General features: G+C 34.9%; 1 protein-coding gene across 3 annotated transcripts; it reads right to left on the bottom strand.

The window, feature by feature from the left end:
- Positions 1 to 1,587: 1,587 nt before the first annotated feature.
- LOC147403845 (uncharacterized) lies at positions 1,588 to 11,592 on the bottom strand. Of its 3 annotated transcripts, XR_015177611.1 has the most exons (14): positions 11,355 to 11,592; positions 11,073 to 11,142; positions 8,665 to 8,771; positions 7,660 to 7,728; positions 7,524 to 7,578; positions 6,692 to 6,739; positions 6,411 to 6,568; positions 5,910 to 6,148; positions 3,576 to 3,666; positions 3,332 to 3,460; positions 2,973 to 3,126; positions 2,678 to 2,801; positions 1,946 to 2,040; positions 1,813 to 1,857 (listed from the first exon to the last, which is right to left on the bottom strand). XR_015177611.1 is itself a non-coding variant. In XM_086439591.1 (13 exons), the coding sequence occupies exons 1-13, from the start codon at positions 11,535 to 11,537 to the stop codon at positions 1,675 to 1,677; spliced, it is 1,581 nt and encodes a 526-aa protein (XP_086295717.1). In that variant the 5' UTR covers positions 11,538 to 11,592; the 3' UTR covers positions 1,588 to 1,674. The 3 variants fall into 3 exon arrangements, 1 of the variants encoding a protein (XP_086295717.1); XM_086439591.1 differs by lacking the exon at positions 2,678 to 2,801 and having other exon boundaries at positions 1,588 to 1,857; XR_015177612.1 differs by lacking the exon at positions 2,678 to 2,801 and having other exon boundaries at positions 1,834 to 1,857; positions 2,856 to 3,126.
- Positions 11,593 to 15,247: the final 3,655 nt, after the last annotated feature.

Here is a 15,247-nt window from a genome sequence, read left to right as displayed (position 1 = left end):
TTACTTGAGGTTTGAAAGGATGAGGATTAAAATCTTCACTTAAAGAGGTCGAAGATGACTGGTTTAGAGAAGGAAAAAATCAAGGATTTTTGGTAAGAGGTATGTAAAGAGATGAATTGTCTGATTGAGATGACTCATCCGAGACGAGATGATTCAACTGTGACAACTCGGTCTCATCCGTGAACGAGACGAGACGTCAAACCGAGTTTTGAAACCAAATTCCTACTTGAAACACTCAACCATTTTAAGTGAAGATCTATGATCTTCTCAATCTTATGGAACCAAATACGACTACATTGTGCCCCACCTCTTCGAGTGGATTTCAATGTGGAAGCATAAAATATATACTCATCCTCGGTCACTCAAGTGCCTTACCCCACAAGTGACTTGTCACTTTTGATGGAGAAAATACCCATAATCACCTTATAATAGCTCCATAGCTACAACCATAACTATTACAAATAGGTATAACTTGCTACAACAACCTTACCTTACCAAAACATTTATATGGAGTCAGTCTAGTCAACTTATAGACAACAGTTTGGCCCACTTGGCGACAATAGTCTAGCTGACTTGGAAATAAATATCTAAAAAATAAAAAATTGAAGATAAGATTAAGGCTGACTTGGAGACAACTTGGCTGACCTATGTTCTCTCTATCTCTCTCTCATATGCTTCTCGTCCGTCTTCAAGAGGTCTAGATTGATTGGGTGGAGTTTGTTAACCAACCAATTACTCCAAAAGACTGATCTACTGGAGAATGGGAGAACTATGAATATAAGAGGGTCATGAGGCTTAAATGGGGTATGACACACCCGAGAGTGGAGGAAAATATATACTCAACACTCCCCCTCACCCATAGGGTGGGAAGTGTTGACAACCATTTACCCCAAAAAGACCAGTCTGATGGGGAAGATGCAACTATGAATGTAAGAGGGTCATGGGTCTAACTGGGGCATGGTACGTGAGCATGTGACAACTGGGAGTGGAGAAGTATAACACAACACTCTTCATCACGTTTCTATCAAGTTGGGCATGTTTGACATGTATACTCCAACATGAGGGGGAGTGTTGGTGTATGTATAGTGTTGTTGGTTTTTGTATTGTAAGTGTATAGCATTGGGTACTCTTGTAATTTACTCATTTGATTAATATAGAAAAGGGTAGAGCTGGTGTCTCTTACCAAGCTTCCTTACATTTCAAGTGAAAGAATCGAACCCATGATCTACACGAACCTACCACTTCAATACCACATTAATCAACCAACTACTCCAAAAGACCGATCTATTGGGGAAGGGGAGAACTATGAATATAAGAGAGTCACGGGGCTTAACTGGGGTATGACACACCCAAGAGTGGAGGAAAATATACACTCAACAGAGTTCTCCTAATAAAGGTAGAGAGTTCAAGCTCAGATTCAAAGGTTTTGTTTGATTCTAGAATGAGTTTCATATTTCCTTCGTGTCTAGCGAAGTTCAGATCAATTAAAAAAAGTTCTTGAAAGAAATCCAAATTTTTTTAGCAAATTTACAAGGATAATATATTCCATTTAAGTGGTTGGGTTTCAATTCCAACCAATCACAAGAATTATACAAATTATTTTGTTTCCTTCTTTTATATTTATACTTGTATAATTTTTATGTTCCGATACAAAATAAAATAGAGCAGCAACTTCTAGAGGAAATAATCAGACAAGGGAAGTTGGGATCTTATCTCATTAATGCTTCTATTGACACTGCGAAGATATTGAACATGAGGTTCATCTTCCTCCACTGCTATAATCTTTGCAAAGCTTCCCTCCCCAAGGTAGTCGATCACCCTATTCGCAGCTTCAAGCCCTGTCACATAAGCTTTCTCCTGTTCAAAAGAAATTTGTTTTGACTCTAAGAAATTCAAGTCTACGAAGAATTAAATTAATAAAAGTTAAAAAATTCATAACTAAAACCTGTGACCATGATCCATGTCGATTTATTATCCAGTCTCCAGCCATGAACAAGTTTGGAAAAGTAGTGGATCCACGCATCATGTACTTATAGGAACCTGAAAAAAGAAAATCTATGAATTGGTATAGAAATTCAAGAGAAGTGGTCCATTGTGCATGGTTGTGTCATCCTCGCCAGTGCGCTACTGGCTGGACCCGTGGTTGATCAGGTACGAGTGGCTGGGCTCATGATTGCGGGGTGGAATATCAGGGAGGGCGTGTGTGAAGTTAATCCCATATCGACCAGGAACATTCAAGATTCTGGGCTATAGGTAGTATAATTCCCTTACCTTGTAACAATGGGACAATGGGACACCTAGCCAAACACCAATTCTAACATGGAATGAGATCCATGGTGAGAGCAGAACTCTCTTCACCAAGAGAAAATTTGGAAGATCGACAAATCTGAGGAGGGTATGTGATTGGTAAACAGGGCTTGGATCTACTTCACCATATTTAAAATCCAATCCCTACTTCAATATCCTATACAAGCTACTTTCAAGACAAACCACCATGGTTCAAAATTTTTGTGCCATTTTGGCCAAAATTGGAATGAAACATAGGATGTTTTGAAATGTCTTGGAATGTTTGGTTGAGATTGTTACAATTTTTCTCCTGGCCGAAACATTGCCTCAAAACAAGATTTTAAACCTTGAAAAACAAAACAAAAAATCACAGGAATGGTAAAAAATTAACTTTGTCATTTTAGGGGCCATGAAGAGTTCAAGCGGTCCCCAAGCTTTGGATACTAATCATTGAGCTTGTTCAATGTACTTCCATGCACACATAGATCAAGGTCGCTACTCGTAGTGCTTGGGATCTGTAATTACTTCCAAACTCAACTTAATATCAAATAACAACTATCTAGCTTTACCTGGAAACTTAATGTACTTCCATGCACACATAGATCAAGGTCGCTACTTGTAGTGCTTGGGATCTGTAATTACTTCCAGACTCAACTTAATATCAAATAACAACTATCTAGCTTTACCTGGAAAGTAGTGAGTGAGTGATTTAGGAAATATTCGAATTTCTTTCTCCAACACAATGGCATCCTCAAACTCCTGAATGCATTTTGAAAGGTAGGACATCACTTTTGTGACTATTTGCTCATCTTCGAGTGGCAACAAATGATTTGCATGATACTGCACCAAAGAAAAGTGGGTTCATATACTAGAAAAGATTTTGATTTTTCCTCATGAGTATAATTGTATAAGTACCGAGCAAAGAAAAGGAACTATAGTTTGAGGAGACCTACCAAAAGTTTTAAAAGAAAGAAAAAATACCCACTAAATTAAATAAACTTAACTAAAATTTTCTAGTTGGCAAAATAAAGGATGGAGGGCTCACAAAGTCAGCTTCTAAGACTGTTACTGGATCGTCTTTGTGTTCATTGTGAATGGTGTTCAAATCAAAGAAAGTCCACCCAATTGAATCTTCAAAACCAAAGCAAGCATTACTTGGATTTGGAATGTTAACCTGGTCATATGTGGAATCAGAATAGAGAACAAGAATTATCATCAAACACAAGGGAGAGCTAATGCTAGATGCAGGCACTCTTGAAAACAAGAAAGAAAGTTTGTATCACTTTCACCTTTCTATCGAGCCGCAATCTAACAGTGAGCACATTGACTCCAGTCAAATTGAAAACTTTCAGAAACTCCTCTCTTGTTTTAAGTGCTGAACTACATAGAACCCAATTGTCAGGGAAATAAGAACGGAACAAAAAAAAAAAAAAGGATCCCTGAAGCTCTAATAGTAGATAATGGGTTTCAATGTTTCATCCATAATCACAAAATTCGTAAAATTCTTGGAACGTGCTTAGCCGATTCAATTGGTGAATTGATGAATTAATTGATGATTTATCTATTAATTGTGAAACATGGCAACATTTTTACACTTCACCTTCAAAATTTTATTTTTTTCAACATTCAAACATCAAGAAGACGACTAGGATTTTTAGAGAGGTTGAAAACGATGGTTTTTTTTTTTTGGTAAGAAACCCAAAAACATGTTTTGTATAATCTCCGAAATTTTGACTATTTTTTTACGAAACTTTTCCGAATTCATCTGAATTTAACCGAAATGAACCCCACCGAATAATTACCAAATCCGAACTTTGTTACTATGGTTTCATCCTTGAGATTTTGGATTTGTTTGAGGTCGAGGACACAAAAATCTTAAAACATATTTTAAGGGAACCAAACTAACTATATACTTTGGCACCACAGATACTGTGGGAGACAACTTTTATACAAGCTTAGTCCCTTTCTCAGGATTCTTCTCAAAAGTTCATCAGGGTACATGCTAAGAGATCTCCTCAAGATCCAAGCAAACCTTCCAAACCGAAGTCTGGTTGAGTCCCTTAAAGTAGAGGAAGTGGCCATGGAGGCCGAGCCACCTACCTTTGGATCCAGAGGGCCCGGTCAAAGGCTCCCAGCCTAGACCCCTACCCTACCCCAAGGGTAGATAACTCGGTGCAAAGGCCTTAAAAGAGGGAGTTTGATGCCCAATCTTAGCATCCCATTTGGCTGAGTCCTAGACAGATATTCTATCTCTCATCCTCCAATAAAAAAGGACTCAACCAAAAAAAATCAGGAAACCAATCTAAAGACTTTGCAGGTGGATACCTTGATCTAGTCTTTGCCTCCTTTATTAAGCTCAACGATTATTAGAACTGCCCATTACTGCACCATGAGGTTATAAAACTAAACCCATATTGAGAAGTCATTCAATCATGGGCATAATATGGATGGTTACATCAATCATACGATAATGAGGAGATAGTTCAGAATTAGAGCATGATGACCCCCATTCGTAACTGCCAACTCAGAATCAAAGCTATAAAAGGAGTGGGACCCCCCCCCCCCCCTTCTCTCAACCTGGAAATGAAAATATTCTGTAGAAACCTTTTTATTAGTGTAAAAATTAGATAATTTTCATGGAAAATAATATAAATATGATATTGAGAATTTTATTGAAACTATAGGAAATGATAAAATAGTTATAAAAACATACTTATAAATTATAAATCATCAAACTACAATAAGTCATATGGAGTGTACAAATGAAGATTATGGATTCCATATATGTTCTCACAAAGTCTGAGATTTCGACAATTAAAATAACTATATTCTACATGGAAAAAAGAATAATAATGCCACATTAAATATGTACATCTTAACATGCAAAATCTTTATTATTAAGTACTAAAGTCATACATTATTACATTTTTTTTAAATACATATAATTTAATTACAAACATCCAACTAATTTGAACATTGATGATTGTACGTGTGCCTACATAAACATGCTATTAATATGCTTAAAACATATCAAAATAAAAGGATGCATGGAAATAACTAATCATAATTCATTTATACTAATGAATAAATACAATGTGGACTTTAAAAGTCGTTTCTCCACATAATTCATAAATTTTATCAATGTTTCTAGAATATTTTTCAGAAAAGAATATTTCAATTGAATATTACGATTTAGCGAAATCTTTCCATCAAAATCTTGCAGTGTTATACCTAATTTTTTTTTTATAGAAATTTAATATTTATCGAAATATTTCATGAAAAGAATGGCAATTACCACTAACATATACCAAAAAGAAAAAAAACTACAGATTAAAATTCGTACCGAATCTTGTGGAAAAATAAATATTTTGGTGTATTTCATGGAAATATGTTGAAATTTAATACTGTTACCCATCCTTACAGAAATTTTATTTGTTTTTTGCTTCTTTTATCAAGAAAGATGCTACATACAGAAAAAAAAAACCTACAAATAGCAAGTCAAATAGGCACCTTTTTAATGTCAATTTAAATGTCAAACACAACCAAACTTTTCGGTTATAAATCAAAATCCAACAAATAAGAATGGTTCGGTTTTGAAGTAGTGAGATTATGAGCCAAAATACCTGCTCTGAATGATCTCCTGAAGTGTGGAGATTCCAACAGCCAAGATAACTGCATCAGCACTATACTTCTCTTCACCACAAATTACTTCTGAAATGCACCCCGTTTCCTCATTCAATGAGAAATCTGTCACCCCTTTTCCCTCCAAAAACTGACAACCTTTATCTCTCATAGTGTCCAACCATGGTTTGAAAATTTTTTCCCTTACAGTCCCACGACACCACACAACATCAAAATCTCTCTGTGGCCGATAAAAAAGAAAAGAAAAGAAACTAGCATAAAATGCTTATGCATCAAGATGACAAAAAAAGAAAAAGAAAATCATGAGGTGATTATAAACAAGAGTTTCTATTGCCACACCAACTTTTGCTAATGCCACGCCATTTCATATGTAAATCCCAAAGATTTAGCACACATCTTAGGGTGGAATCAGCAAAAGTTGGTGTGACAATGGAATTTCTCTTTTATCTAGATTTTTTTGGGGGAAATTGAACTTATAGAACCTGGTGAGCTAGAATGAAATAGTAGAGCATTCCCAATGTGGCAGCAGCACTACATTTCTCTGCAGGAGCAAACATACCAACTTGAAGTATTGGACTAAAAGCTTCCCTATAGAGCCTTTCCGAGCACCCAAACTGTTTAAAAAGCTCCCTTGCTGTCACTGCCAATTACGAGTTCCATATACAACTTTATGACATTTCACCTTTTCTCATTAACAGTAAAGCTAATCGTCCAAACATAAGAATTTTCCAAATGTAATGGGTGAAATTAGGATCCATCTTACTTGAATCGTATTTTCTCCACGAGGTGTCAGTGTTGTCAAAGTCAATGACTGCAAGGAAAAGGTTCATATCACATTGATTGATGAAAAGAATAACGAAAGTTAATGAGAAAATTAAAAGAAAGGAATAACTTCAAGCGAGCCCAGATATTGAAATGAGTCAGCTCAAATAATATTGTACATAGTAGGAAAATTATAGTACAATTAACTAAGAGTAGCTTTACAATCTAAGGAAATTTACTGAGAAGTCTATAATATTGATTTTCTTCTCTCCTTTATTTGTAGCTTTCCCGGTTCTGAACTTTTAACGATAAAATTAAAAGAAAGGAATGACCCCATGTGAGCCTATAAATTGAAATGATTCAGTTCAAATAATATTGTGTATGGTAGGAAAATTATAGTACAATTATCTAATAGTAGCTTTACAATATAACTAAGGAAATTTACCAAGAAGTCTATAATATTGGTTTTCTTCTCTCCTTTGTTTGAAGCTTTTCCAATTTCTGAATTTTTTCCCATTTTGTTAAAGAAAAATGAATTGATTGGTGATTCTGACGTTTGTCCAATTGTCATGATTTTGTACCATAGTCAAGTAAGTATTACGATAGATGCATACGTATGCATATCCAACATAGATGATAGCTGAAAACAGAGAACAAATGGAAATTTTTTTTTTCACATAATAAACATAGAAAATTTGAAAGAAATTGAGTTCTATGAACTAAAAAAAATGGGAAACATGAATAATTTGAAAGAAAATTTATCAAAATAGTCTTGCAGGTTCAAACTTGCAAGACCATTTATTTGGCCTCTAAACAAATACCATAAACCATACCTGCAGCAAAGAGAGGCAGTGATGACAGCCGATCCACCAAAGGGAGGCGAAGGTACTACATGTACATGGAATGGAATCAAAGATTAATGCCATTAAGAGAATCCAAAACCTGAGTTAAAATGATAGAAGTACATACTTGAGTGTAAAAGAACGATCCTAATGGAGTTGGCAACTGAGGTAGATCTTGGAATATAGGAAACTCAGCCTGCATTACATAGGATGTATAAGTGCCAGTTGATTTAAGCTCTATGCGACATTCGATAAAATATAATGTCCCCCAACACCATATAAAAGGATAAACCAACTTCTTGAAGAGTTAACGAACATAATATCCTACCCATTGTTAAAATGTTCGGAATGTATCACCCGACACGTATCAGTATCGGCCGAGACTGATACAAATCATTGACCCCCAAGACATTGAATGTTTTGGGAGTGTATCGGGTATGTATCAAAATGCATCAGTTTGTATCGAATGTATCAACCAATGCTGTATCAGATTTTTCATTAACCGAAACATTCAATCAATATGACATTTTAAACCTTGATCCTACCACAGAAATGAAATTGGCTTAAGTTTGAAGCCATGGGTCTATTCCTAAACCAGTGGCAAATATATCTAGTATAAGAAAGTGACTTTTTTTTTTTCGCTTTGGCAGGCCACACGTGCCATTCCACCCGGCACATGTACAACATTAAATAGCCACCTTTTTGGTGGTAGGGCATATAGAGTTTCAAAGGCATGACATGGGGGAGCAAACCCAGTCAGCCTTACCAACTCAGCTAAACCCTAGTGGTGTATAAAGAAAGTGACTTGCCCAACATTAAAAACATGGTTCACTTTCCATGAATTTTTAAGTATGAATCGGCAAAAAAAGCTACATTTAACTACATTACAGTAGATAGAACATGTGCTCAAACTACAGAACCACATTTAGGTAACCATTATGATGCAAGTCTAGAGTCACTAGGGTGAGTATTGTTGACTGGTTGCGTCTTAAACATCCTTACACACCATTCAGGGTTGTGTTTACAGTATCAAGGGGTATACTGATGGCTTAATAATAATAATAATAAAAAAGGGGGGGGGAGGGGGAGGGGGCGGGGGGGGGGGGGGGGGGGGGGGATTGTTGGAATTTACCTCCAGGCCCTCTGGTGAATATAGTGCAGATCTAGTCCAATTACTGAAAGGCTTGATATCAAGTTCATCAACAAGAGAAAATATATTACGGTACGGATACCAGAAACCTGAATGTGCAATAATAAATAAAAAATTAGAGATTTGATATCAGACAATCCAAAAACAAATAATCCTTAACAAGGAATTAGAATAGCATTTCCAAAATATATCTGAGACCCATAGTTATACAAATATGGTCTTCTTTTCTCTAGTTTTTTGCAATCCCAAAAGCCATAGTTATAAGGAAACTTGTTTCCCAGTGAAGCTGATGTTTCGTAGGAAGTTTGGTTCCCGTTTCCCGAATGGAAGGGAAAACTGTTTATCCTTCACCGTGAAACCCATTTCCCAAATCGATGAAAACAGAGGAAGAACCACATTCAATCTCACTCTTTTGAAGAATAAACTAATTGGCACATACATGGGATGGGACTCATTATAAGATTTATGGAAAAGATCCCACTTATTATAGCTTATAAGTTAAGCATCATCTCCATTATTGCCAACCGTTATTAAATAAAGAGTCATGCTGGAGTGACATTAAAATTGACATTGTTTCACACATTGCTGACGTGGAGGTGGGCACATAACCATAGATGCTTTTCACTCATATCTCGATGAAAAGCATCTATGACTCTGTACACGCATTCACATCAGCAATGTGTGAAACGATGTGAATTTTATTGCCACTCCAGCATTTTCCTTAAATAAATTGAAATCTATGACACTATTTTGACAGTCATCAACATATAATAAGTATTCTTAAAACGTGTAAAAAAAATATTGCATAGATTGGATGGCCAAGATCACCTCATTCCATCAATTTTTAGAAAGTCTTACAAGTTGTTCCAATACAATTGTGAAATTCAGGAATTATACTGGGTCTAGTAGATTGGGAGTTGGTGAAACACAAAAAGATTTTATTTTGGAAAAATCACCCTTGTTCAACATGTGGGAAGGATCTATATTTATAGAATTTACAAATGGTATATCTTCTACACAATTGTGTTACGTAGAGAGATTGTAGGACATTTGAGTCTACCACTGAGAGATTGTAGGACATGGATATTACTCAGAGATATCCTTCCATTTAACTTTTGTTGACTTTTCACAAATGGAGCTGTGATTCAATACACTCCCTCAAGCCGATTTGTAGCAAAGAAACCATTATCTTGCCTTTGAAAGAGTTGAAATCTAGTGAAGGAAGTCTTCTAATGAAGGTATCGACAACTTGATCCTAAGTGGCAACATGGAGAAAGTTGTTCAACTTCATCAACGTTCATTAGATCAGAATGAGTCCAAATGGTAGTGCATATTGGGCCATATTCCATTAGGAGGTCGTGTAAAGAATGGTTAATCAAATTCCCATGGTCCACAAGTTTGGTGTTAGGCAGCCAAACTGTCAGGTTAATTTTCAAAATTCATGTCATCATTCATAGGCATTACCCCTCCATTCTTAATTGTTTGAAGTCGAGTTTTCAACTATGTAATGTACGAGCACAGCAAGGACACATAATGACGCTCGAGGGACAGGACAGCCAAAAGAATTGTTCCAAGGATTAGAGATTTAATATATACATTTGATGATGTCCAAGTCAGGTTCCAATCAAGGGAAATGAATAGAGCTGCATACATTCTGGCTTCCTTCTTGAGTGGTTTTGGCAAGATAGAGATGCTCCCATGTAACGTGCCGAGTGATTTGGTCTAAAAAAAATAGTCTGGGCAAAGTGTTGATTTTGATGATTTCATTCGAGAAAATGAGGGTGGATCGTTTTGTTGGTCTTCCCTTTAGAATATGTGGAAAACTGATTAGGACAGCTGTTTGAGCCATCAACGAATCCAAATAATCACAAAACACCAAAGAATTTAGTGTGGAAAATCACTCTTACACATTGTGTGTGGGAGGATCTATATTTATGGAATTTACAAAGGGGTCAGTAAAAGTGGGTAAATCTTGAAGATATATGCATTGGGTCTCATAGAGAGATTGAAGGACATTGTTTGGTTACATTATCATTTTCTTTCCATTCGGGGGTCCTTTCCTGTTTCCATTTCCGGGGGTCCTTTCCTGTTTCCATTTCCCTGCATCATTTTGTGTGCCCTTCTCGTTTCTAGCAACTATGCCCACACAAAAAAAAGGCTGAATCCAATCAAATAAAAACGAACGGAAAAGAAAAGAAGCATTTAGATTAAATGTGATATTTTTCTGATCTAACAATCCACAACGCGAATAGAGGTACTTTATTAGTTCATCAAATTCCTTCGAAACATTTCGATACACACACATTTAATCAGACTAAAAACCAAGAAAAATAAGTACAAAAGAAATACCCATTTAGAAGCAGATATGAAATATCAACATGTTCTCTTACCATGAATACCAACATCAGCGGAGCTCCCAGATGGGAAATTATCAGCTTCAAGGAGGGTGACATCAAAATCCTATTAAAAAATCCCCCAAATTAAAACCAAAACACTAACAAACCCAAAAAAAAAAGCTAATAGAGTTTCATTGATTATGCTATTTGGAGAAACTAGAATAGATTCTTACTGAAAATAAGACACACACACACACACACACACACACACACACACACATACACACAAACACAAAAGGCTAGAAAACCATAGAGAGAGAGAAAGAAAGGAAGAACCTGGTTTGAGAGGTGGTGAGCAGCGCCTAGGCCTGCCCAACCAGAGCCAACGACCACAACCTTCTTCTTGTTCTTCTTCTGTTCAGCTCCATTAATGGGCTGAGCATCAGCTCTGCAACAGAATCCATTACGAATTCTGTATGGGAAGCAAGTACTACTAACCCTCCAAGAACAAACCCACATTTGCTATCTTTCTTTAACGGCTCTCAAGTCTCAACTGCTATCACTTCTTTCCCCCGTTTCCAACTCCATTCTTTTATTAGCACCATCACGTGCCACTCTCGAGGTGAGCACGATTCATTTATGATTTATTTTAGAAATACCCCTGTTAAATTGGTGATATTAGATTTATCCCCTTGCAAAATTGAATATTAGGTTTACCCCCATTTATAGTGAGTCAACATTGCTTCTGATTATTTGATTGTGAAATTTTGAAGAAAAAAAATTAAATGTTCTTCAAATACTTAAATTATTAAATCAAAATCAGGAGAAAAATAAAAATAAAACCTCACTTATAAAGAAAAAACCAAAAAGAGACAATAAACCACTAAGACATTTCAATGGTACATATGATCTCCTATCAAGATAAAAAAGTCTTCAAAAAATCCCTCCAAACTCTTTAGAGATTTTACACCAAAAGAATAAGAGCTCAAGAATTGAGATGATCAACTCTTATGATGATTTCACATTTTCTTGAAAATCTTGCATTTCTTTCAAACCAAATACCTCAAAAGACCACGAACGACATTAAACTCCAAATCAACTTCTTGGCATGTCGAAAGTTCAACCCCAATTGAAGTCATTCTCCGAGGATACATCTAATAGAACTCAGGACACAATAATCCACCCCAAACAAGGAGAAGAAATGATCTCACACCACCTTTGTTATCTCACAATGAACGAGTAAATGATTACTAATGACTTTCAGTAAAAAGGCCATAACATTTTGTCTTAACTTGAAATGATCTAAAATTTGTCAAGATTCTTAATGACTTTCTTATGAACAACGCCACCAAACGAGGAATCATTCTAACTAGTATTTTGGGAGATATAATTTCTTAAGTAGATTTTAACTAAAAAATCATAAGTTTCTCATTCCTTGTCCAAACCTCTTCAAATGTCGTGAGGATGTTCATTTCTACCTTCCCAATCATTTCACTAATTTTTTGTCATGTTAATTGTAAGGAGCAATAAGTTAATAGTATCATAGCACATCATAAGAGTTTGAACCTTTCTTTAGTTTTTCTTTTATTATTTTATTATTTCTCAGTTAATTCGTAAGAAAATCATATTCTTCTTTATTTGATTGAAAATTGACGAAGAGTTTGTATTTATTAATCCTCCGTATGGAAGTACATTTGTGAATACGGTTAATATTATGGTTGTGTGTAGATCCTTATGTGAGCGGATCTAAGAATTTTTAATAATTGATACTATTTTTGGGTAAGTTTTATAGTTCTTCGGTGTGATAAAAGGTATACGTAACAGTGTTCGAGTTTCTTTGAACCCTAAAGTTCTTCAACCTCTTCTGGCATGTGCGATTTCACCAAGAGAGATTTCTACAATTTTTTGGGTGGTTCGATTTTACTAGGAGAGATTTCTCTTTATTGTTTGGGGGTAATTCGTAAAAGATATTTAAGTCATTTATGTTAATCTCATAAAAGAAGACTGAGGTCAAGGGGGCATATCATTAGGTTGAAAACAACGAGGGATATTTAAAATTGACCATATATTGGGATTTTTAAAATATGGATTATTTCTAATATTGACCATACTATGGTGGCATCTCTAAAATTTACCAAAACAAGGGGGTTTGTTAGGTTCGTTACTTTTGACGAACCGAATACGAATTGAAACTTGAACTTGTTTGATTTGTATCAGTTCACGGTTCAAAAATGCATCAACAAACCCACCAACACAATTGAACCAAAGACCTAACCCTATAAAACTAGAAAGAAAAAGTATACAACTAAAAAAACGTTTGATTTATACATACCTCTCCAGGGTTGTGGTAAGTATTTATGACACTCTATGCTTTCAAACTGATGATGACATGCCCTTCAACCTCATCTAAACCCTTTTGTAGAAAATCCTTGATTTTCTTTTTCCACACCAAATTCCATTGTATTTTATCATCCAAAATTCTTATCTTGTTCTTGAATTTTGAAGGTTGAAGTAGGTAGATACTTATAAGGTTGAATTGTTCAAGAACTTAACTAATTTTGAAAATAAAAATTAGAGGTTTTTCAAATTCAATTTTAATACAAAGACTGAACATAATCATGTTGTTCACTTGCTTGCCAAGTCAGGCTCAAAATCCCAAGCAGTTTGGCCTTCATGTTTAACATGCCTCCACGGTATTTTTTCAAGAAGAGTAATGTTTTTCTGACTCGCCCTTTGACAAACTCCCCCTGATGAAAAAACTATGGTTCATGCACATGCCACGTCAGGAGAGTTTGGGGGGAGTTTGTCAGAGGGGGGGGAGTCAGAAAATCATGACTCTTTGGAGAATATTTGAAATACCAAACAAACAAAAGTGATCTATATAACCTTATTTTCAACGTGTAAAGAAACATTAGAACTCAAGGACAATCATCTTCAACATTTGATTTTTTTCATTCAAAACTAGTTATATATCTTCAACCTTGAAATCTTAAGGCAAGATATGATGTTGGAAAAGTAAAACAATCAATAGAATTTTGAATTGAAGTCTCCAAGGTTTTTAGGTATTTAAAGCAAAGAAAACCCTTGATTTTTCCCCGAATTTCATCTTATAAAATTATTTTAATTTATTCAACCCTAACTTCAATCCATCATTTCAATCTTGTCTTAATTAATCATTGATTTTTTATTTTTTTTAAATCTAAAATCTCCATCTCTTTCTAATGTAAAATATGAATATGAAAAATCAAGAGTTGAAGAAGTCGACTATGAGGAAAAAAAATTGGTATTTTTGGCCATAGTTAAAGAAATGGACATATAAAAAAAAAAAATTGTTAGGAGGTATATCTCAAATATTCTTCAAAACGTGGTTCCTAGACTTCCACATGCTGTTGGTTGGAATAGAAAAGTGATGTGGCATTTAAGTTTTTTGGCCACTAGTCCATTATACAGGGGAAAGTCAAGGGTGTAAATCATAGGTTTCAAAACCTATTTCACTAAAACATTGAGGGGTACATCTAAAATCTAAATCGCATGTAAAGGAACAAAAAAAGACAAAAAATAGAAAAGTCCTGATAAAATGACTCACGAGGTGGCATACTCAATCAACTCACTGATGTGGACAAGTTTGAAAACTATAGATTTTTCCACCTCCGGATACATGGTTCCCTTGAGATACACTTTTTTTTTATGAGGAAGTGCAATCGTGTATCCTGAGGTTGAAAGATCTATATTTCCAAAGTTATCACGTCAATGAGTTGATTGAGTATGCCACCTGACGAACCATTTAATTGGGAGGATGACTTTTAAGGACTCTTTTATTGAGAATATGCACCAAATAGTTCCCTAGTAAAGAATACGTTCCATTTGAGTGTCACTTAATAAAAAATTAGTCTCTTAAGGATCTTTTGAAGATTTAAAAAAAATATACATCTGAACTACCCTTTTAACAATTTTATAAAGTGTTTGATTTGAAAATATAGGAAGTCAATTAAAAAACTCAACTAATTTATTTAGTTATTAATATTTCTGTGAAAAATTAAAAATAAATATTTTATTTATTAAAAACTAAATTCAATATAATTTTATTTGACACATTTGTATTGGCTTGCTAATTTTTGAGTTGAATCAATTTGATGAACATTCAAATCGAGTTTTAAAATTATATTTTAATTATTTATATATTTTAATAAATCTGATATTCATAGATCAAATCAGTTTGATGATGACCA

This window comes from Akebia trifoliata, chromosome 4, assembly GCF_017979445.1.
Source record: "Akebia trifoliata isolate Shusen 1 chromosome 4, ASM1797944v1, whole genome shotgun sequence".
Classification (NCBI taxonomy): Eukaryota; Viridiplantae; Streptophyta; class Magnoliopsida; order Ranunculales; family Lardizabalaceae; genus Akebia; species Akebia trifoliata.
The sequence above is the reverse complement of the archived record's forward strand: the minus strand, read 5'-3'. Positions and strand labels throughout refer to the sequence as shown.

Coding starts and splice junctions, on each gene's coding strand:
- LOC147403845 (XM_086439591.1), bottom strand. CDS start 11,537: ATGTGGGTTTGTTCTTGGAGGGTTAGTAGTACTTGCTTCCCATACAGA. Junction 6,149..6,410: donor ATTTCATTCTAGCTCACCAG/GTTCTATAAGTT, acceptor TATCGGCCACAG/AGAGATTTTGATGTTGTGTG. Junction 3,461..3,575: donor GATTGCGGCTCGATAGAAAG/GTGAAAGTGATA, acceptor ACATATGACCAG/GTTAACATTCCAAATCCAAG.